The sequence below is a fragment of the Anomaloglossus baeobatrachus genome, chromosome 2 (assembly GCF_048569485.1).
Source record: "Anomaloglossus baeobatrachus isolate aAnoBae1 chromosome 2, aAnoBae1.hap1, whole genome shotgun sequence".
Classification (NCBI taxonomy): Eukaryota; Metazoa; Chordata; class Amphibia; order Anura; family Aromobatidae; genus Anomaloglossus; species Anomaloglossus baeobatrachus.
The window spans coordinates 262853-278363 of record NC_134354.1 but is presented as its reverse complement, the minus strand read 5'-3'; the positions used below and the strand labels follow the sequence as shown (position 1 = coordinate 278363).

Here is a 15511-nt window from a genome sequence, read left to right as displayed (position 1 = left end):
GTCTTCTACTAGGCAATGCTCCCACTAGCCAGTTTCCTACTCCACACTGATGAGGGGCAAATACCCCGAAACAGCTGTCTGTGGATGGATACCATGTTTGGCATAGGTGGTCTCCTTGTTCTCCTTGACTGGAGACTGCCCTTTCCGTGGTTGTGCCTTCCCGGTGAAAGACCTGGCTAGCTTCCTGCCAGCGTTGAGAAACGTGATTGTGTCTCCGCAGGCTTTCTTGTTTTTTTACAAAGAAAAAAAAACGGCACCCAGGGGTGAAGATGATGGTCTAATATGACCTTTTTTTCTAATGACTCCTTAATATAGGTTTTCATAGCATCATGTTCGAGAACAGATAGATTGAAGATCCGTCCCTTAGGAATTTTGCAACCTGGCACCAAGTCAATGGCACAATCACACTCCCTGTGGGGGGGGAAAGAATTAGACCCAGTCTCATTAAACACGTCAAGGAAATCTGACAAAGATTCAGGTACATCTTGTGGCGGAGGGGAAATAGACAACACAGAGGTCATTATGTACACATTGACAACCCCAACTAACCACAGACAAGGATCTCCAACCTAGAACTGGATTATGGGTCTGCAGCCAAGGGAATCCCAATACCAAAATATCATAATCATAACTTGTGTAATTCTAAGAATTTACAATCCTCTGATGAGCTGGTGCAACCTTCATAGTCACCTGGGTCCAAAACTGGGGTTTATCCTCATCTAAGGGAGTAGCATTAATGCCCCTCAAAGGAACAGGAGTCTGTAAAGGAACCATAGGAAAGCCACAAGTCTTAGCAAAACCAAAATTCAACAAGTTCAGGGCGGTCCCTGAATCAAGAAAAGCCATAGCCGAAAATGAGGATAAAGAGCAAATCAGAGACGGCCAAAAGAAATTTAGGTTGCACAGTACCCACAGTACTGAATGAGCAAATCTCTTTTTCCAGTTTAGGGCAGACAGAGATCAAGCGTCTCCACAATAGAAACACAACTTGTTCCTCCGTCTAAACCCTGCCGCTCAGTATTAGAGAGGACCCCATCACACTGCATAGGCTCCGAAGACTGTTCCGCAAGCATGACATCAGCACGCATCGCTTTACGCTCGCGTAAACGTCTATCAATCTGAATGGCTAAAGTCAGAGGCATCGAGACCAGAAGGGATAGGAAATCCCACCATAACATCTTTCACAGTATCCACAAGACCCTTCCGAAAAACTGCCGCAAGAGCATCATCATTCCACTTGGTAAGGACCACCCACTTTCTGAATCTCTGGCAAAAAACTTCAGCGGGATCCTATCCCTGGATAAAAGCCAGCAAGGCCTTCTCAGCTTGATCAATAACATTGGGTTCATCATACAACAATCCCAGGGCCTGAAAAAAAGGAATCCACATCAGCAAGAATCGGATCATCAGGAGCCAATGAAAGGCCCAGTCCTGAGGATCACCACACAACAAGGAGGAGGACAATGCTAACCTGCTGCACGGGGCTCCCTGAGGACTTGGGCTTTAACAATTTTGGCAAAAAACAATTTCCAATTATTTGTAAAGCTCAGGAATTTAGACCTGCCCCCGAGAACAATTCAGGAACGGGAATTTTAGGTTCTACAACAGGAGTCTGTGTAAGATAAGACGATATACCCTGAACCTCAGAGGAGAGATGCTCAACACCATCAGACAGCTGGTTATATCCATGCCAGCAGAAGATCTGCCACAGAATAAGAGGAAAAATATACAGAATAAAATAAATAATTTTCCTTCTTTTGAGTACCTGTTTTTGTGTGTGGCCGGTGATACTGTTATGAACTGGTAACCGTGAACAATCACGAAAAATCCCATTAATCAGGAGAAAACAAAACCACAAGAGTAGTTGGAAACGAAGCTGACCGCAATCCCCTATCGGACAACACTAGAAGTAGCAGTGGGATATTCTTAACACACCTAGACACCTCGTCACTGCCGGAGAAACTTGCTACACCTCAAAGATAGAAATGAGGAATCCTAACTTGCCTCAGAGCAGTCCCCAAAGGAAAGGAATAGCAAGCCCCAACATGCAACGACGGTGATGTAAGAAAACACAATACTCAGATACAAAATATAGATCAGCAAAGGTGAAGCCCGACTTACTAGATAGGACAGGACAGATAACTGATTGCAGCCAGCAAAAAACCCTGCAAAAAATATTAAACTCCTAATTTGAAAAAAATACGAAGACCACTCGGTCTTTCCCCGCTATATCACGTACTGTTGTACCACACGTTAAACAGAACTGCAGATATAATGGGGGGAAAAAAACCCCACAAACAAAAAAAAACAAAAAAAAACAAAAAAAAACAAAACAATCACAGAACAAATATTCTAAAGTGCAAATAATCAAAATCAGAACAGGGAGAAACCCCCTTTCTTGCTGAAGGAACTGCGCTCCCAAAATAGCAGAGAGCCAGATCCTCACATAAGAAAACACGGAACAAAATGGAAACACAAAACACCCGTAGGTGCAAAACCAGCAAAATAGAAAACCAGCGGACGTCTATGCAGTGAATTCTGGCGCAGGATAAATGAAGGAAACTGAAAAACTCCAAGCCATCTTCAGAGGCAGAAGGAACATTAATCACCGGCACCAGCAGAAGATGCTCTCCTATATACACCAGGCCGGTATGCAATAGGACTTCCTGGATTCCCAATTAATACCAACAACTGTTTGAGTCACAGATTCAGACTCCGCTTCATTACCATTCCTGGCCACCAGAGGGAGCTCTACACCAGCACCCACTCGGATGACATTCACAACACGGGACCAAGAACCGCCGCCACCACCACCACACCCCAGAGGATACAGAGGCCGGTGTAACCAGAGACGCCACAGCCCAGACCACCCTGGAGGATACAGGGCCCAATGCACCCAGAGCTGCCGCCACCACCACACCCCAGAGGATACAGGTGCCGACATACCCAGAGCTGCCACCACCACACCCCGGAGGATACATGGACTGGTACCCAGAGCTGCCACCACCACCACACCCCGGAGGATACATGGGCCAGGACCCAGAGGCACCACTACCACCACCACACCTGGAGGATACAGGGACTGGACCCCAGAGGGCCACTACTGTGAGCATGGATTTAATGACTGGAAGGGGCCCATAAGAGAGAGGCCCAGTATAGGCATCACCATTACCTCATATAATTCAGGTTTATTTCCAGGTGCTGAAATAAAGCGAAATGTCATTATTAACCCCACATCACCCAGGTGGTCACACGTCCCCCCCCCCCCACCCAGGTGGTCACACGTCCCGTCCCCCCCCCCCCACTACCCAACCAGGTGGGTCACACGTCCCCCCACTACCAGGAGGCTCGGGGGGGGTGGAAAATGGACCAATACAGAAGGATCCGCACGAGCCGCACACACACACAGAGGATCAGGCCACAGAGGCATCCGCACACACAGAGGATCAGGCCACAGAGGCATCCGCACACACAGAGGATCAGGCCACAGAGGCATCCGCACACACAGAGGATCAGGCCACAGAGGCATCCGCACACACAGAGGATCAGGCCACAGAGGCATCCGCACACACAGAGGATCAGGCCACAGAGGCATCCGCACACACAGAGGATCAGGCCACAGAGGCATCCGCACACACAGAGGATCAGGCCACAGAGGCATCCGCACACACAGAGGATCAGGCCACAGAGGCATCCGCACACACAGAGGATCAGGCCACAGAGGCATCCGCACACACAGAGGATCAGGCCACAGAGGGATCCGCACACACAGAGGATCAGGCCACAGAGGGATCCGCACACACAGAGGATCAGGCCACAGAGGGATCCGCACACACAGAGGATCAGGCCACAGAGGGATCCGCACACACAGAGGATCAGGCCACAGAGGGATCCGCACACACAGAGGATCAGGCCACAGAGGGATCCGCACACACAGAGGATCAGGCCACAGAGGGATCCGCACGAGCCGCATACACAGGGGGATCCGCACAAGCCGCATACACAGAGGATCGGATCTCCCAGATGTTTGCAGCAATCTCCTGCCATTGTTGATAATCTGCTCTTCTAGGGGGGACGCGATTCTTTACTTTGCAGGGGATTTCTCGCTCTCACTGTAGATGTCAGTTATTGGTGCACAGATCAGTCACTGAATTCCATTCTTTCCCCTATGGCCCATCACCTGCCAATGTATGACGCCCCGCTGCCCCCCCACCCCCGGTGCACGAGGCCCCCTCCCCGACTGTTACCCTCCAGTCACGAGCTCCTCACCCCCGACAGCCGGCTGAGCTGGAATTCCATGGAACATGATGTAAAGAGTCTGCAACAGAAGAAAAAAGACAAAGCTGTACAGTTACATATAATGCACGCTGCAGAGAAAGGGCTAAATGTAGGGGGGCTTCAGGTGGAGGGTCTAACCGCCAAAGGGAGAGGCGCAACAGCAGGGAGGACGCCACAGGCGGGGGGAGAACGTCACAGGCGGGGGGAGATCGTCACAGGTGGTGAACGAATGGGGGGTTTTGGGGACGGGTCTTGAAGCGGAGGAAGCGGGTCTTAGTGGCTCAAGGGTGGTGAGGGGAGCGGGGGTGGGGGTTCAGGGGGCTCTTTGGAGCAAGGGGTGCAGGGTGCGGCAGGGGCTTTTGGGAGCAAGGGGTGCAGGCTTTTGGGGGTGGAGACATAGAGAGACTCTCGGGGGCAGGGTCTGGTGCTGGGGGGCACGGTGGGCAGGCTCTCGGGACTGGTGGCAGAAGGACGCTGCAGGGGGGCTTTTGGGTGCTGATTGGGTGCAGCGTGTGGCTCCTGGGAGCTGCTGGTTAGGGGGCGCTTGGGGGTGGGCTCTTAGGGGCTGGTGGCAGGGCATTCTTAGGAGTTGGGGCTGGTAGGGCTCTTGGGAGCAGGGGCTAGTGATGGGAGGGGGGGGGAGCAGGGGCTAGTGATGGGAGGGGGGGGGAGCAGGGGCTAGTGATGGGAGGGGGGGCCCTTGTGGGATGCTCCTGAGGGCTGGTGATGGTGGGGGGCCGCGGCAGGAGGCTCCTGAGGGCTGGTGGGGGGGAGGCGCGGCGGGAGGCTCCTGAGGGCTGGTGGGGGGGGGGCGCGGCGGGAGGCTCCTGAGGGCTGGTGGGGGGGGGGCGCGGCGGGAGGCTCCTGAGGGCTGGTGGTGGTGGTGGGGGGCGCGGCGGGAGGCTCCTGAGGGCTGGGGGTGGTGGTGGTGGGGGGCGCGGCGGGAGGCTCCCGAGGGCTGGGGGTGGTGGTGGTGGGGGGGGGGGGCGCGGCGGGAGGCTCCGAGGGCTGGTGGTGGTGGTGGGGGGGGGCGCGGCGGGAGGCTCCTGAGGGCTGGTGGTGGGGGGCGCGGCGGGAGGCTCCTGAGGGCTGGTAGTGGTGGTGGTGGTGGGGGGCGTGGCGGGAGGCTTGAGGGCTGGGGGTGGTGGGGGGCGTGGCGGGAGGCTCCTGAGGGCTGGGGGGCGCGGCGGGAGGCTCCTGAGGGCCGGTGGTGGTGGTGGGGGGCGCGGCTGGAGGCTCCTGAGGGCCGGTGGTGGTGGTGGGGGGCGCGGCGGGAGGCTCCTGAGGGCTGGGGGTGGTGGTGGTGGGGGGCGCGGCGGGAGGCTCCTGAGGGCTGGGGTGGTGGGGGGCCCGGCGGGAGGCTCCTGAGGGCTGGGGGTGGTGGTGGTGGGGGGCCCGGCGGGAGGCTCCTGAGGGCTGGGGGTGGTGGTGGTGGTGGGGGGCGCGGCGGGAGGCTCCCGAGGGCTGGGGGTGGTGGTGGTGGTGGTGGGGGGCGCGGCGGGAGGCTCCCGAGGGCTGGGGGTGGTGGTGGTGGGGGGCGCGGCGGGAGGCTCCCGAGGGCTGGGGGTGGTGGTGGTGGGGGCGCGGCGGGAGGCTCCTGAGGGCTGGTAGTGGTGGTGGTGGTGGGGGGCGTGGCGGGAGGCTTGAGGGCTGGGGGTGGTGGGGGGCGTGGCGGGAGGCTCCTGAGGGCTGGGGGGGCGCGGCGGGAGGCTCCTGAGGGCCGGTGGTGGTGGTGGGGGGCGCGGCTGGAGGCTCCTGAGGGCCGGTGGTGGTGGTGGGGGGCGCGGCGGGAGGCTCCTGAGGGCTGGGGGTGGTGGTGGTGGGGGGCGCGGCGGGAGGCTCCTGAGGGCTGGGGGTGGTGGTGGTGGGGGGCCCGGCGGGAGGCTCCTGAGGGCTGGGGGTGGTGGTGGTGGGGGGCCCGGCGGGAGGCTCCTGAGGGCTGGGGGTGGTGGTGGTGGTGGGGGGCGCGGCGGGAGGCTCCTGAGGGCTGGGGGTGGTGGTGGTGGTGGGGGCGCGGCGGGAGGCTCCCGAGGGCTGGGGTGGTGGTGGTGGTGGTGGGGGGCGCGGCGGGAGGCTCCCGAGGGCTGGGGGTGGTGGTGGTGGGGGGCGCGGCGGGAGGCTCCCGAGGGCTGGGGGTGGTGGTGGTGGGGGGGCGCGGCGGGAGGCTCCCGAGGGCTGGGGGTGGTGGTGGTGGGGGGCGCGGCGGGAGGCTCCTGAGGGCTGGTGGTGGTGGTGGGGGGCGCGGCGGGAGGCTCCTGAGGGCTGGTGGTGGGGGGTGCGGCGGGAGGCTCCTGAGGGCTGGTAGTGGTGGTGGTGGTGGGGGGCGCGGCGGGAGGCTCCTGAGGGCTGGTAGTGGGTGGTGGGGGGGGGGGGCGTGGCGGGAGGCTCAAGGGCGGGGGGTGGTGGGGGGCGTGGCGGGAGGCTCCTGAGGGCTGGGGGGGCGCGGCGGGAGGCTCCTGAGGGCCGGTGGTGGTGGTGGGGGGCGCGGCGGGAGGCTCCTGAGGGCCGGTGGTGGTGGTGGGGGGCGCGGCGGGAGGCTCCTGGGGGGTGGGGGGTGGGGGGGGGCGCGGCGGGAGGCTCCTAAGGGCTGGTGGTGGTGGTGGTGGTGGTGGGGGGGGCGCGGTGGGAGGCTCCTGAGGGCCGGTGGTGGTGGTGGGGGGGGCGCGGTGGGAGGCTCCTGAGGGCCGGTGGTGGTGGGCGCCGCGCGAGGCTCCTGAGGGCCGGTGGTGGTGGGGGGGGCGCCGCGCGAGGCTCCTGAGGGCCGGTGGTGGTGGGGGGGGCGCCGCGCGAGGCTCCTGAGGGCCGGTGGTGGTGGGGGGGGCGCCGCGCGAGGCTCCTGAGGGCCGGTGGTGGTGGGCGCCGCGCGAGGCTCCTGAGGGCCGGTGGTGGTGGGCGCCGCGCGAGGCTCCTGAGGGCCGGTGGTGGGCGCCGCGCGAGGCTCCTGAGGGCCGGTGGTGGGCGCCGCGCGAGGCTCCTGAGGGCCGGTGGTGGGCGCCGCGCGAGGCTCCTGAGGGCCGGTGGTGGGCGCCGCGCGAGGCTCCTGAGGGCCGGTGGTGGTGGGGGGCGCCGCGCGAGGCTCCTGAGGGCTGGGGGGGGTGGTGGTGGTGGTGGGCGCGGCGGGAGGCTCCTGAGGGCTGGGGGGGGTGGTGGTGGGGGCACGGCGGGAGGCTCCTGAGGGCTGGGGGGGGGGTGGTGGTGGTGGGCGCGGCGGGAGGCTCCTGAGGGCTGGGGGGGTGGTGGTGGTGGGCGCGGCGGGAAGCTCCTGAGGGCTGGGGGGGGGTGGTGGTGGGGGGGCGCGGCGGGAGGCTCCTGTGGGCTGGGGGGGGGGGGTGTTGGATGGGGGGCGCGGCGGGAGGCTCCTGAGGGCTGGGGGGGGTGGTGGGCGCGGCGGGAGGCTCCTGAGGGCTGGGGGGGGGGGGGGTGGCGCGGCGGGAGGCTCCTGAGGGCTGGGGGGGCGCGGCGGGAGGCTCCTGAGGGCTGGTGGTGGTGGTGGGGGGGGGGGCGCGGCGGGAGGCTCCTGAGGGCCGGTGGTGGTGGGGGACGCGGCGGGAGGCTCCTGAGGGCTGGGGGTGGTGGTGGGGGGCACGACGGGAGGCTCTTGAGGGCCGGTGGTGGGGGGACGCAGCGGGAGGCTCCTGAGGTATGGGGGGGGTGGTGGTGGTGGGGGGCACGGCGGGAGGCTCCTGAGGGCTGGGAGTGGTGGTGGGGGGCGCGACGGGAGGCTCCTGAGGGCCGGTGGTGGTGGGGGGCGCCGCGGGAGGCTCCTGAGGGACGGTGGTGGTGGGGGGCGCCGCGGGAGGCTCCTGAGGTCTGGGGGGGGGGGTGGTGGTGGTGGGGCGCGGCGGGAGGCTCCTGAGGTCTGGGGGGGGGCGGGGTGTTGGATGGGGGGCGCGGCGGGAGGCTCCTGAGGGCTGGGGGGGGGTGGTGGTGGTGGGCGCGGTGGGAGGCTCCTGAGGGCTGGGGGGGGTGGTGGTGGTGGGCGCGGTGGGAGGCTCCTGAGGGCTGGGGGGGGGGGTGGTGGGGGGGCGCGGCGGGAGGCTCCTGAGGGCTGGGGGGGGCGCGGCGGGAGGCTCCTGAGGGCTGGTGGTGGTGGTGGTGGGGGGGGGCGCGGCGGGAGGCTCCTGAGGGCCGGTGGTGGTGGGGGACGCGGCGGGAGGCTCCTGAGGGCTGGGGGTGGTGGTGGGGGGCGCGACGGGAGGCTCTTGAGGGCCGGTGGTGGGGGACGCAGCGGGAGGCTCCTGAGGTATGGGGGGGGGGGGGGTGGTGGTGGGGGGCGCGGCGGGAGGCTCCTGAGGGCTGGGAGTGGTGGTGGGGGGCGCGACGGGAGGCTCCTGAGGGCCGGTGGTGGTGGGGGACGCGGCGGGAGGCTCCTGAGGGCTGGGGGGGGGGGGGGGTGGTGGTTGTGGGGCGCGGCGGGAGGCTCCTGAGGTCTGGGGGGGGGGGGGGCGCGGCGGGAGGCTCCTGAGGGACGGTGGTGGTGGGGGGCGCCGCGGGAGGCTCCTGAGGGACGGTGGTGGTGGGGGGCGCCGCGGGAGGCTCCTGAGGGACGGTGGTGGTGGGGGGCGCCGCGGGAGGCTCCTGAGGGCTGGGGGCGGGAGGCTCCTGAGGGCCGGTGGTGTGGAGGGGGGGGGAGGAGGGGGCGCGGGTCTCACTCACCGCCGGTGACAGCTGTGGGCGTCGCTCTATGCGGTAGCTTCCTGGTCGCACCTGATTAATCACATGACTCTGACGTCATCACTGTAGGTCGCGATCTGTTGTATAAGAAGACGAGTATTTATTGGCTAGAAGGTCACGTGCCTCGTGTGCGCGATGACGTCAGAAACGCGGGAAATCCGACATCAGTCAGGTAGGAAATGTGTCCTCCGGTTCCGGGAGAATTACACGATATTAAGGTTATATAATAATCAGTGATAGGTAATGACCGGGGGGGATAATAATATATAATAATCAGTGATAGATAATGATCGGGGGGGAGAATAATATATAATAATCAGTGATAGATAATGACCGGGGAAGATAATAATATATAATAATCAGTGATAGATAATGACCGGGGGGGAGAATAATATATAATAATCAGTGATAGATAATGACCGGGGGGAGAATAATATATAATAATCAGTGATAGATAATGACCGGGGAAGATAATAATATATAATAATCAGTGATAGATAATGACCGGGGAAGATAATAATATATAATAATCAGTGATAGATAATGACCGGGGGGGAGAATAATATATAATAATCAGTGATAGATAATGACCGGGGAAGATAATAATATATAATAATCAGTGATAGATAATGACCGGGGGGGAGAATAATATATAATAATCAGTGATAGATAATGACCGGGGAAGATAATAATATATAATAATCAGTGATAGATAATGATCGGGGGGGAGAATAATATATAATAATCAGTGATAGATAATGACCGGGGGGGAGAATAATATATAATAATCAGTGATAGATAATGACCGGGGGGAGAATAATATATAATAATCAGTGATAGATAATGACCGGGGGGAGAATAATATATAATAATCAGTGATAGATAATGACCGGGGGGGAGAATAATATATAATAATCAGTGATAGATAATGACCGGGGGGGAGAATAATATATAATAATCAGTGATAGATAATGACCGGGGGGAGAATAATATATAATAATCAGTGATAGATAATGACCGGGGGGAGAATAATATATAATAATCAGTGATAGATAATGACCGGGGGGGGAGAATAATATATAATAATCAGTGATAGATAATGACCGGGGGGGAGAATAATATATAATAATCAGTGATAGATAATGACCGGGGGGGAGAATAATATATAATAATCAGTGATAGATAATGACCGGGGGGAGAATAATATATAATAATCAGTGATAGATAATGACCGGGGGGGAGAATAATATATAATAATCAGTGATAGATAATGACCGGGGGGAGAATAATATATAATAATCAGTGATAGATAATGACCGGGGGGAGAATAATATATAATAATCAGTGATAGATAATGACCGGGGGGGGAGAATAATATATAATAATCAGTGATAGATAATGACCGGGGGGGAGAATAATCTATATATATAATTGCCTTATTCTGTCTGTCTGTCTGTCTGTCTGTCTGTCTGTCTGTCTGTCTGTCTGTCTGTCTGTCTGTCTGTCATGCTCCGAAATTGTGTCCTTACGGTGACACAAAGCTGATTGGCTGCTGGGCTCGCCATGGCCCCGCCCCCCCACACGGATTGGCCTCTCGCCCCGGCTCTCTGCAGGCCCCGCCCCCTCACGCAATGCACGCTCGCTGTGGCCCAACTGACACGGGGCTCCGATTCCCAGGTGAGTACACACACATCAGATCACACACACCTCACACATCACATCCACACACTCACAACATGCTGGGATATCGCTTGCTTCTACACCGGCTCCGTCAGGATCCCGGCAGCGCCAGACATAACCTTGCGATGCTGGGATCTTAACGGAGGCCGTGAAAGCTGGTAACCATTATACACATCGGGTAACTAAGGTCCCTTAGTTACCCGGTGTGTATCATAGTTACCAGTGTACACCGGCTCACACTCACACACACATCACATCGCATCCACACATCAAGGTCCTGCAGCTGCAGAACATACATAACATAACAGCACACACACACACACACAAATCAGATCACACTCACATACACACATCACATCGCATCCACATACTCACAACATCCTGGGATATCGCTTGCTTCTCGGCGGCGATATTGTGCTGTGAGCTTCCAGGACCTGAGGGAGGATCACATGGCCAAAAGCATGTGATATCCCCGGATGTTGTGAGTATCAGCGCGTATGTGCGATATCGTCAGTGTCTGTGTGTGTGAGTGTATGCGATCGGGTGTGTGTGAGTGGATGCGATCGGTTGTGTGGGTGAGTGGATGCGATCGGTTGTGTGGGTGAGTGGATGCGATCGGGTGTGGGTGAGTGTCGGCAGAGGAGCACGGCGTGCTGGAGGAGGCTGGGAGCAGAGAGGCTGATCTTGGGGAAGGCTGGGAGCAGAGAGGCTGATCTTGGGGAAGGCTGGGAGGGGGGGGGCTGATGCTGAGGGAGGCTGGAAGGAGAGAGGCTGAGCAAACGTGCTCCATCCGCCATACTGCGCACTCCCCATCGTGCTGCATCCCCCATGCTGCGCACTCCCAAACGTGGTCCATCCGCCATGCTGCGCACTCCCAAACGTGGTCCATCCGCCATGCTGCGCACTCCCAAACGTGGTCCATCCGCCATGCTGCGCACTCCCAAACGTGCTCCATCCGCCATGCTGCGCACTCCCAAACGTGGTCCATCCGCCATGCTGCGCACTCCCAAACGTGGTCCATCCGCCATGCTGCGCACTCCCAAACGTGCTCCATCCGCCATGCTGCGCACTCCCAAACGTGCTCCATCCGCCATACTGCGCACTCCCCATCGTGCACCATCCGGCATGCTGCGCACTCCTAAGCGGATGGAGCATGATGGGGGGTGCGCAGCATGGCGGATGGAGCACGTTTGGGAGTGCGCAGCATGACGGATGGAGCACGTTTGGGAGTGCGCAGCATGACGGATGGAGCACGTTTGGGAGTGCGCAGCATGACGGATGGAGCATGTTTGGGAGTGCGCAGCATGCCGGATGGTGCACGATGGGGAGTGCGCAGTATGGCGGATGGAGCACGTTTGGGAGTGCGCAGTATGGCGGATGGAGCACGTTTCGGAGTGCGCAGCATGGCGGATGGAGCACGTTTAGGAGTGCGCAGCATGGCGGATGGACCACGTTTGGGAGCGCGCAGCATGGCGGATGGAGCACGTTTGGGAGTGCGCAGCATGGCGGATGGAGCACGTTTGGAAGTGCGCAGCATGGCGGATGGAGCACGTTTGGGAGTGCGCAGCATGGCGGATGGAGCACGTTTGGGAGTGCGCAGCATGCCGGATGGTGCACGATAGGGAGTGCGCAGCATGGCGGATGGAGCACGTTTGGGAGTGCGCAGCATGGCGGATGGAGCACGTTTGGGAGTGCGCAGCATGGCGGATGGAGCACGTTTGGGAGTGCACAGCATGGCGGATGGAGCACGTTTGGGAGTGCGCAGCATGGCGGGTGGAGCACGTTTGGGAGTGCGCAGCATGGCGGATGGAGCATGATAGGGGGTGCGCAGCATGGCGGATGGAGCACGTTTGGGAGTGCGCAGCATGGCGGATGGAGCACGTTTGGGAGTGTGCAGCATGGCGGATAGAGCACGATGGGGAGTGCGCAGTATGGCGGATGGAGCACGTTTGGGAGTGCGCAGTATGGCGGATGGAGCACGTTTTGGAGTGCGCAGCATGGCGGATGGAGCACGTTTGGGAGTGCGCAGCATGGCGGATGGACCACGTTTGGGAGCGCGCAGCATGGCGGATGGAGCACGTTTGGGAGTGCGCAGCATGGCGGATGGAGCACGTTTGGAAGTGCGCAGCATGGCGGATGGAGCACGTTTGGGAGTGCGCAGCATGGCGGATGGAGCACGTTTGGGAGTGCGCAGCATGCCGGATGGTGCACGATGGGGAGTGCGCAGTATGGCGGATGGAGCACGTTTGGGAGTGCGCAGCATGGCGGATGGAGCACGTTTGGGAGTGCGCAGCATGGCGGATGGACCACGTTTGGGAGTGCGCAGCATGGCGGATGGAGCACGTTTGGGAGTGCGCAGCATGGCGGATGGAGCACGTTTGGGAGTGCGCAGCATGGCGGGTGGAGCACGTTTAGGAGTGCGCAGCATGGCGGATGGAGCATGATAGGGGGTGCGCAGCATGGCGGATGGAGCACGTTTGGGAGTGCGCAGCATGGCGGATGGAGCACGTTTGGGAGTGTGCAGCATGGCGGATGGAGCACGATGGGGAGTGCGCAGCATGGCGGATGGAGCACGTTTGGGAGTGCGCAGCATGGGGGATGCAGCACGATGGGGAGTGCGCAGTATGGCGGATGGAGCACGTTTGGGAGTGCGCAGCATGGCGGATGGACCACGTTTGGGAGTGCGCAGCATGGCGGATGGAGCACGTTTGGGAGTGCGCAGCATGGGGGATGCAGCACGATGGGGGGTGCGCAGCATGGGAGATGGAGCACGATGGGAGGTGCACACCTCCCCCCAACACACACACACACGTGCACTGCACAACACACACACACTAGGAATCACAAACAACGCCCTACACAGACACCCACACACACAGACAACGCTGCACACACAAATATACGCACATACTGCACAACACACACATTGCTCAAAACATACCTCCCCCCAAAACACACCACACCCACACAAACCGCACAACACACACACACACACAACGCTACAGACACACAGCGCTCCACAAACAACGCAACACACGCAACACACATACAACACCGCTCTCACCCCCCGCGACACTCAGAACATGTACAGCGCCCTACACAAACACTTGGTAACTACACACAACAACATCTATATATATAACAAAAATCATACATGAACTACACAATACGTAAATTTTAGAATACCCGATGCGTAGAATCGGGCCACCTTCTAGTATATAATAATCAGTGATAGATAATGACCGGGGGGGAGAATAATATATAATAATCAGTGATAGATAATGACCGGGGGGGAGAATAATATATAATAATCAGTGATAGATAATGACCGGGGGGGAGAATAATATATAATAATCAGTGATAGATAATGACCGGGGGGATAATAATCAGTGATAGATAATGACCGGGGGGGGAGAATAATATATAATAATCAGTGATAGATAATGACCGGGGGGATAATAATATATAATAATCAGTGATAGATAATGACCGGGGGGAGAATAATATATAATAATCAGTGATAGATAATGACCGGGGGGGAGAATAATATATAATAATCAGTGATAGATAATGACCGGGGGGATAATAATCAGTGATAGATAATGACCGGGGGGGATAATAATATATAATAATCAGTGATAGATAATGACCGGGGGGGAGAATAATATATAATAATCAGTGATAGATAATGACCGGGGGGGAGAATAATATATAATAATCAGTGATAGATAATGACCGGGGGGATAATAATCAGTGATAGATAATGACCGGGGGGGGAGAATAATATATAATAATCAGTGATAGATAATGACCGGGGGGGAGAATAATATATAATAATCAGTGATAGATAATGACCGGGGGGAGAATAATATATAATAATCAGTGATAGATAATGACCGGGGGGAGAATAATATATAATAATCAGTGATAGATAATGACCGGGGGGGAGAATAATATATAATAATCAGTGATAGATAATGACCGGGGGGGAGAATAATATATAATAATCAGTGATAGATAATGACCGGGGGGATAATAATATATAATAATCAGTGATAGATAATGACCAGGGGGGAGAAAAATATATAATAATCAGTGATAGATAATGACCGGGGGGGAGAATAATATATAATAATCAGTGATAGATAATGACCGGGGGGGAGAATAATATATAATAATCAGTGATAGATAATGACCGGGGGGGAGAATAATATATAATAATCAGTGATAGATAATGACCGGGGGGGAGAATAATATATAATAATCAGTGATAGATAATGACCGGGGGGGAGAATAATATATAATAATCAGTGATAGATAATGACCGGGGGGATAATAATATATAATAATCAGTGATAGATAATGACCGGGGGGATAATAATATATAATAATCAGTGATAGATAATGACCGGGAGATAATAATATATAATAATCAGTGATAGATAATGACCGGGAGATAATAATATATAATAATCAGTGATAAATAATGACCGGGAGATAATATATAATAATCAGTGATAATGACCGGGGGATAATAATATATAATAATCAGTGATTGATAATGACCGGGGCGGGTAGGAGGATTTTGTACATTATCCTCTTCATCCCTGATGCCTCTGTGTTTTTGTTTTTTTTAGGTCCCCAGATGGAGCGATATAATGAGGTGAAACGTCTCCTGAAAACCTGGGAAACTGGATTTCTAAAAGAGAAGAAAAGGAAACCCAACAAGGTAGAGCGCAGGTGTGCGGGGGGGGGGCAGGAGGTGTGCAGGGGGCAGAAGGTGTGCGGGGCGTGGAGGTGTGCGGGGGGCGTGGGACACAGTTCTGACCCACAGAGCTCACACTTTCTACACCTGGAGAGTTCAGCCACTTGTGCTACT

General features: G+C 57.4%; 2 protein-coding genes across 4 annotated transcripts in view; one reads left to right on the top strand and one right to left on the bottom strand.

Annotated features, from left to right (window-relative positions):
* The window catches only part of VPS28 (VPS28 subunit of ESCRT-I), a 103948-nt gene extending 94930 nt beyond the window's left edge, over positions 1 to 9018 (bottom strand). Inside the window, exons 1-3 of one of the 3 annotated variants that reach the window (XM_075334801.1) lie at positions 8935 to 9018; positions 4270 to 4318; positions 3173 to 3201 (exon numbers count right to left, since the gene is read on the bottom strand). In XM_075334801.1, the coding sequence (XP_075190916.1) occupies positions 3173 to 3201; positions 4270 to 4306 (66 nt within the window). In that variant the 5' untranslated portion in view covers positions 4307 to 4318; positions 8935 to 9018. Of the gene's footprint in view, positions 1 to 3172; positions 3202 to 4269; positions 4323 to 8934 lie in introns of those variants that run through there. The other 2 variants (XM_075334802.1, XM_075334803.1) reach the window with 2 other exon arrangements.
* Positions 9019 to 9060: 42 nt separating this feature from the next.
* Positions 9061 to 15511, top strand: part of RECQL4 (RecQ like helicase 4) — a 128717-nt gene continuing 122266 nt past the window's right edge. The window contains 3 exon segments of the mRNA XM_075334804.1: positions 9061 to 9124; positions 10494 to 10629; positions 15270 to 15361. Coding sequence (XP_075190919.1) covers positions 10584 to 10629; positions 15270 to 15361 — 138 coding nt within the window. The 5' untranslated portion in view covers positions 9061 to 9124; positions 10494 to 10583.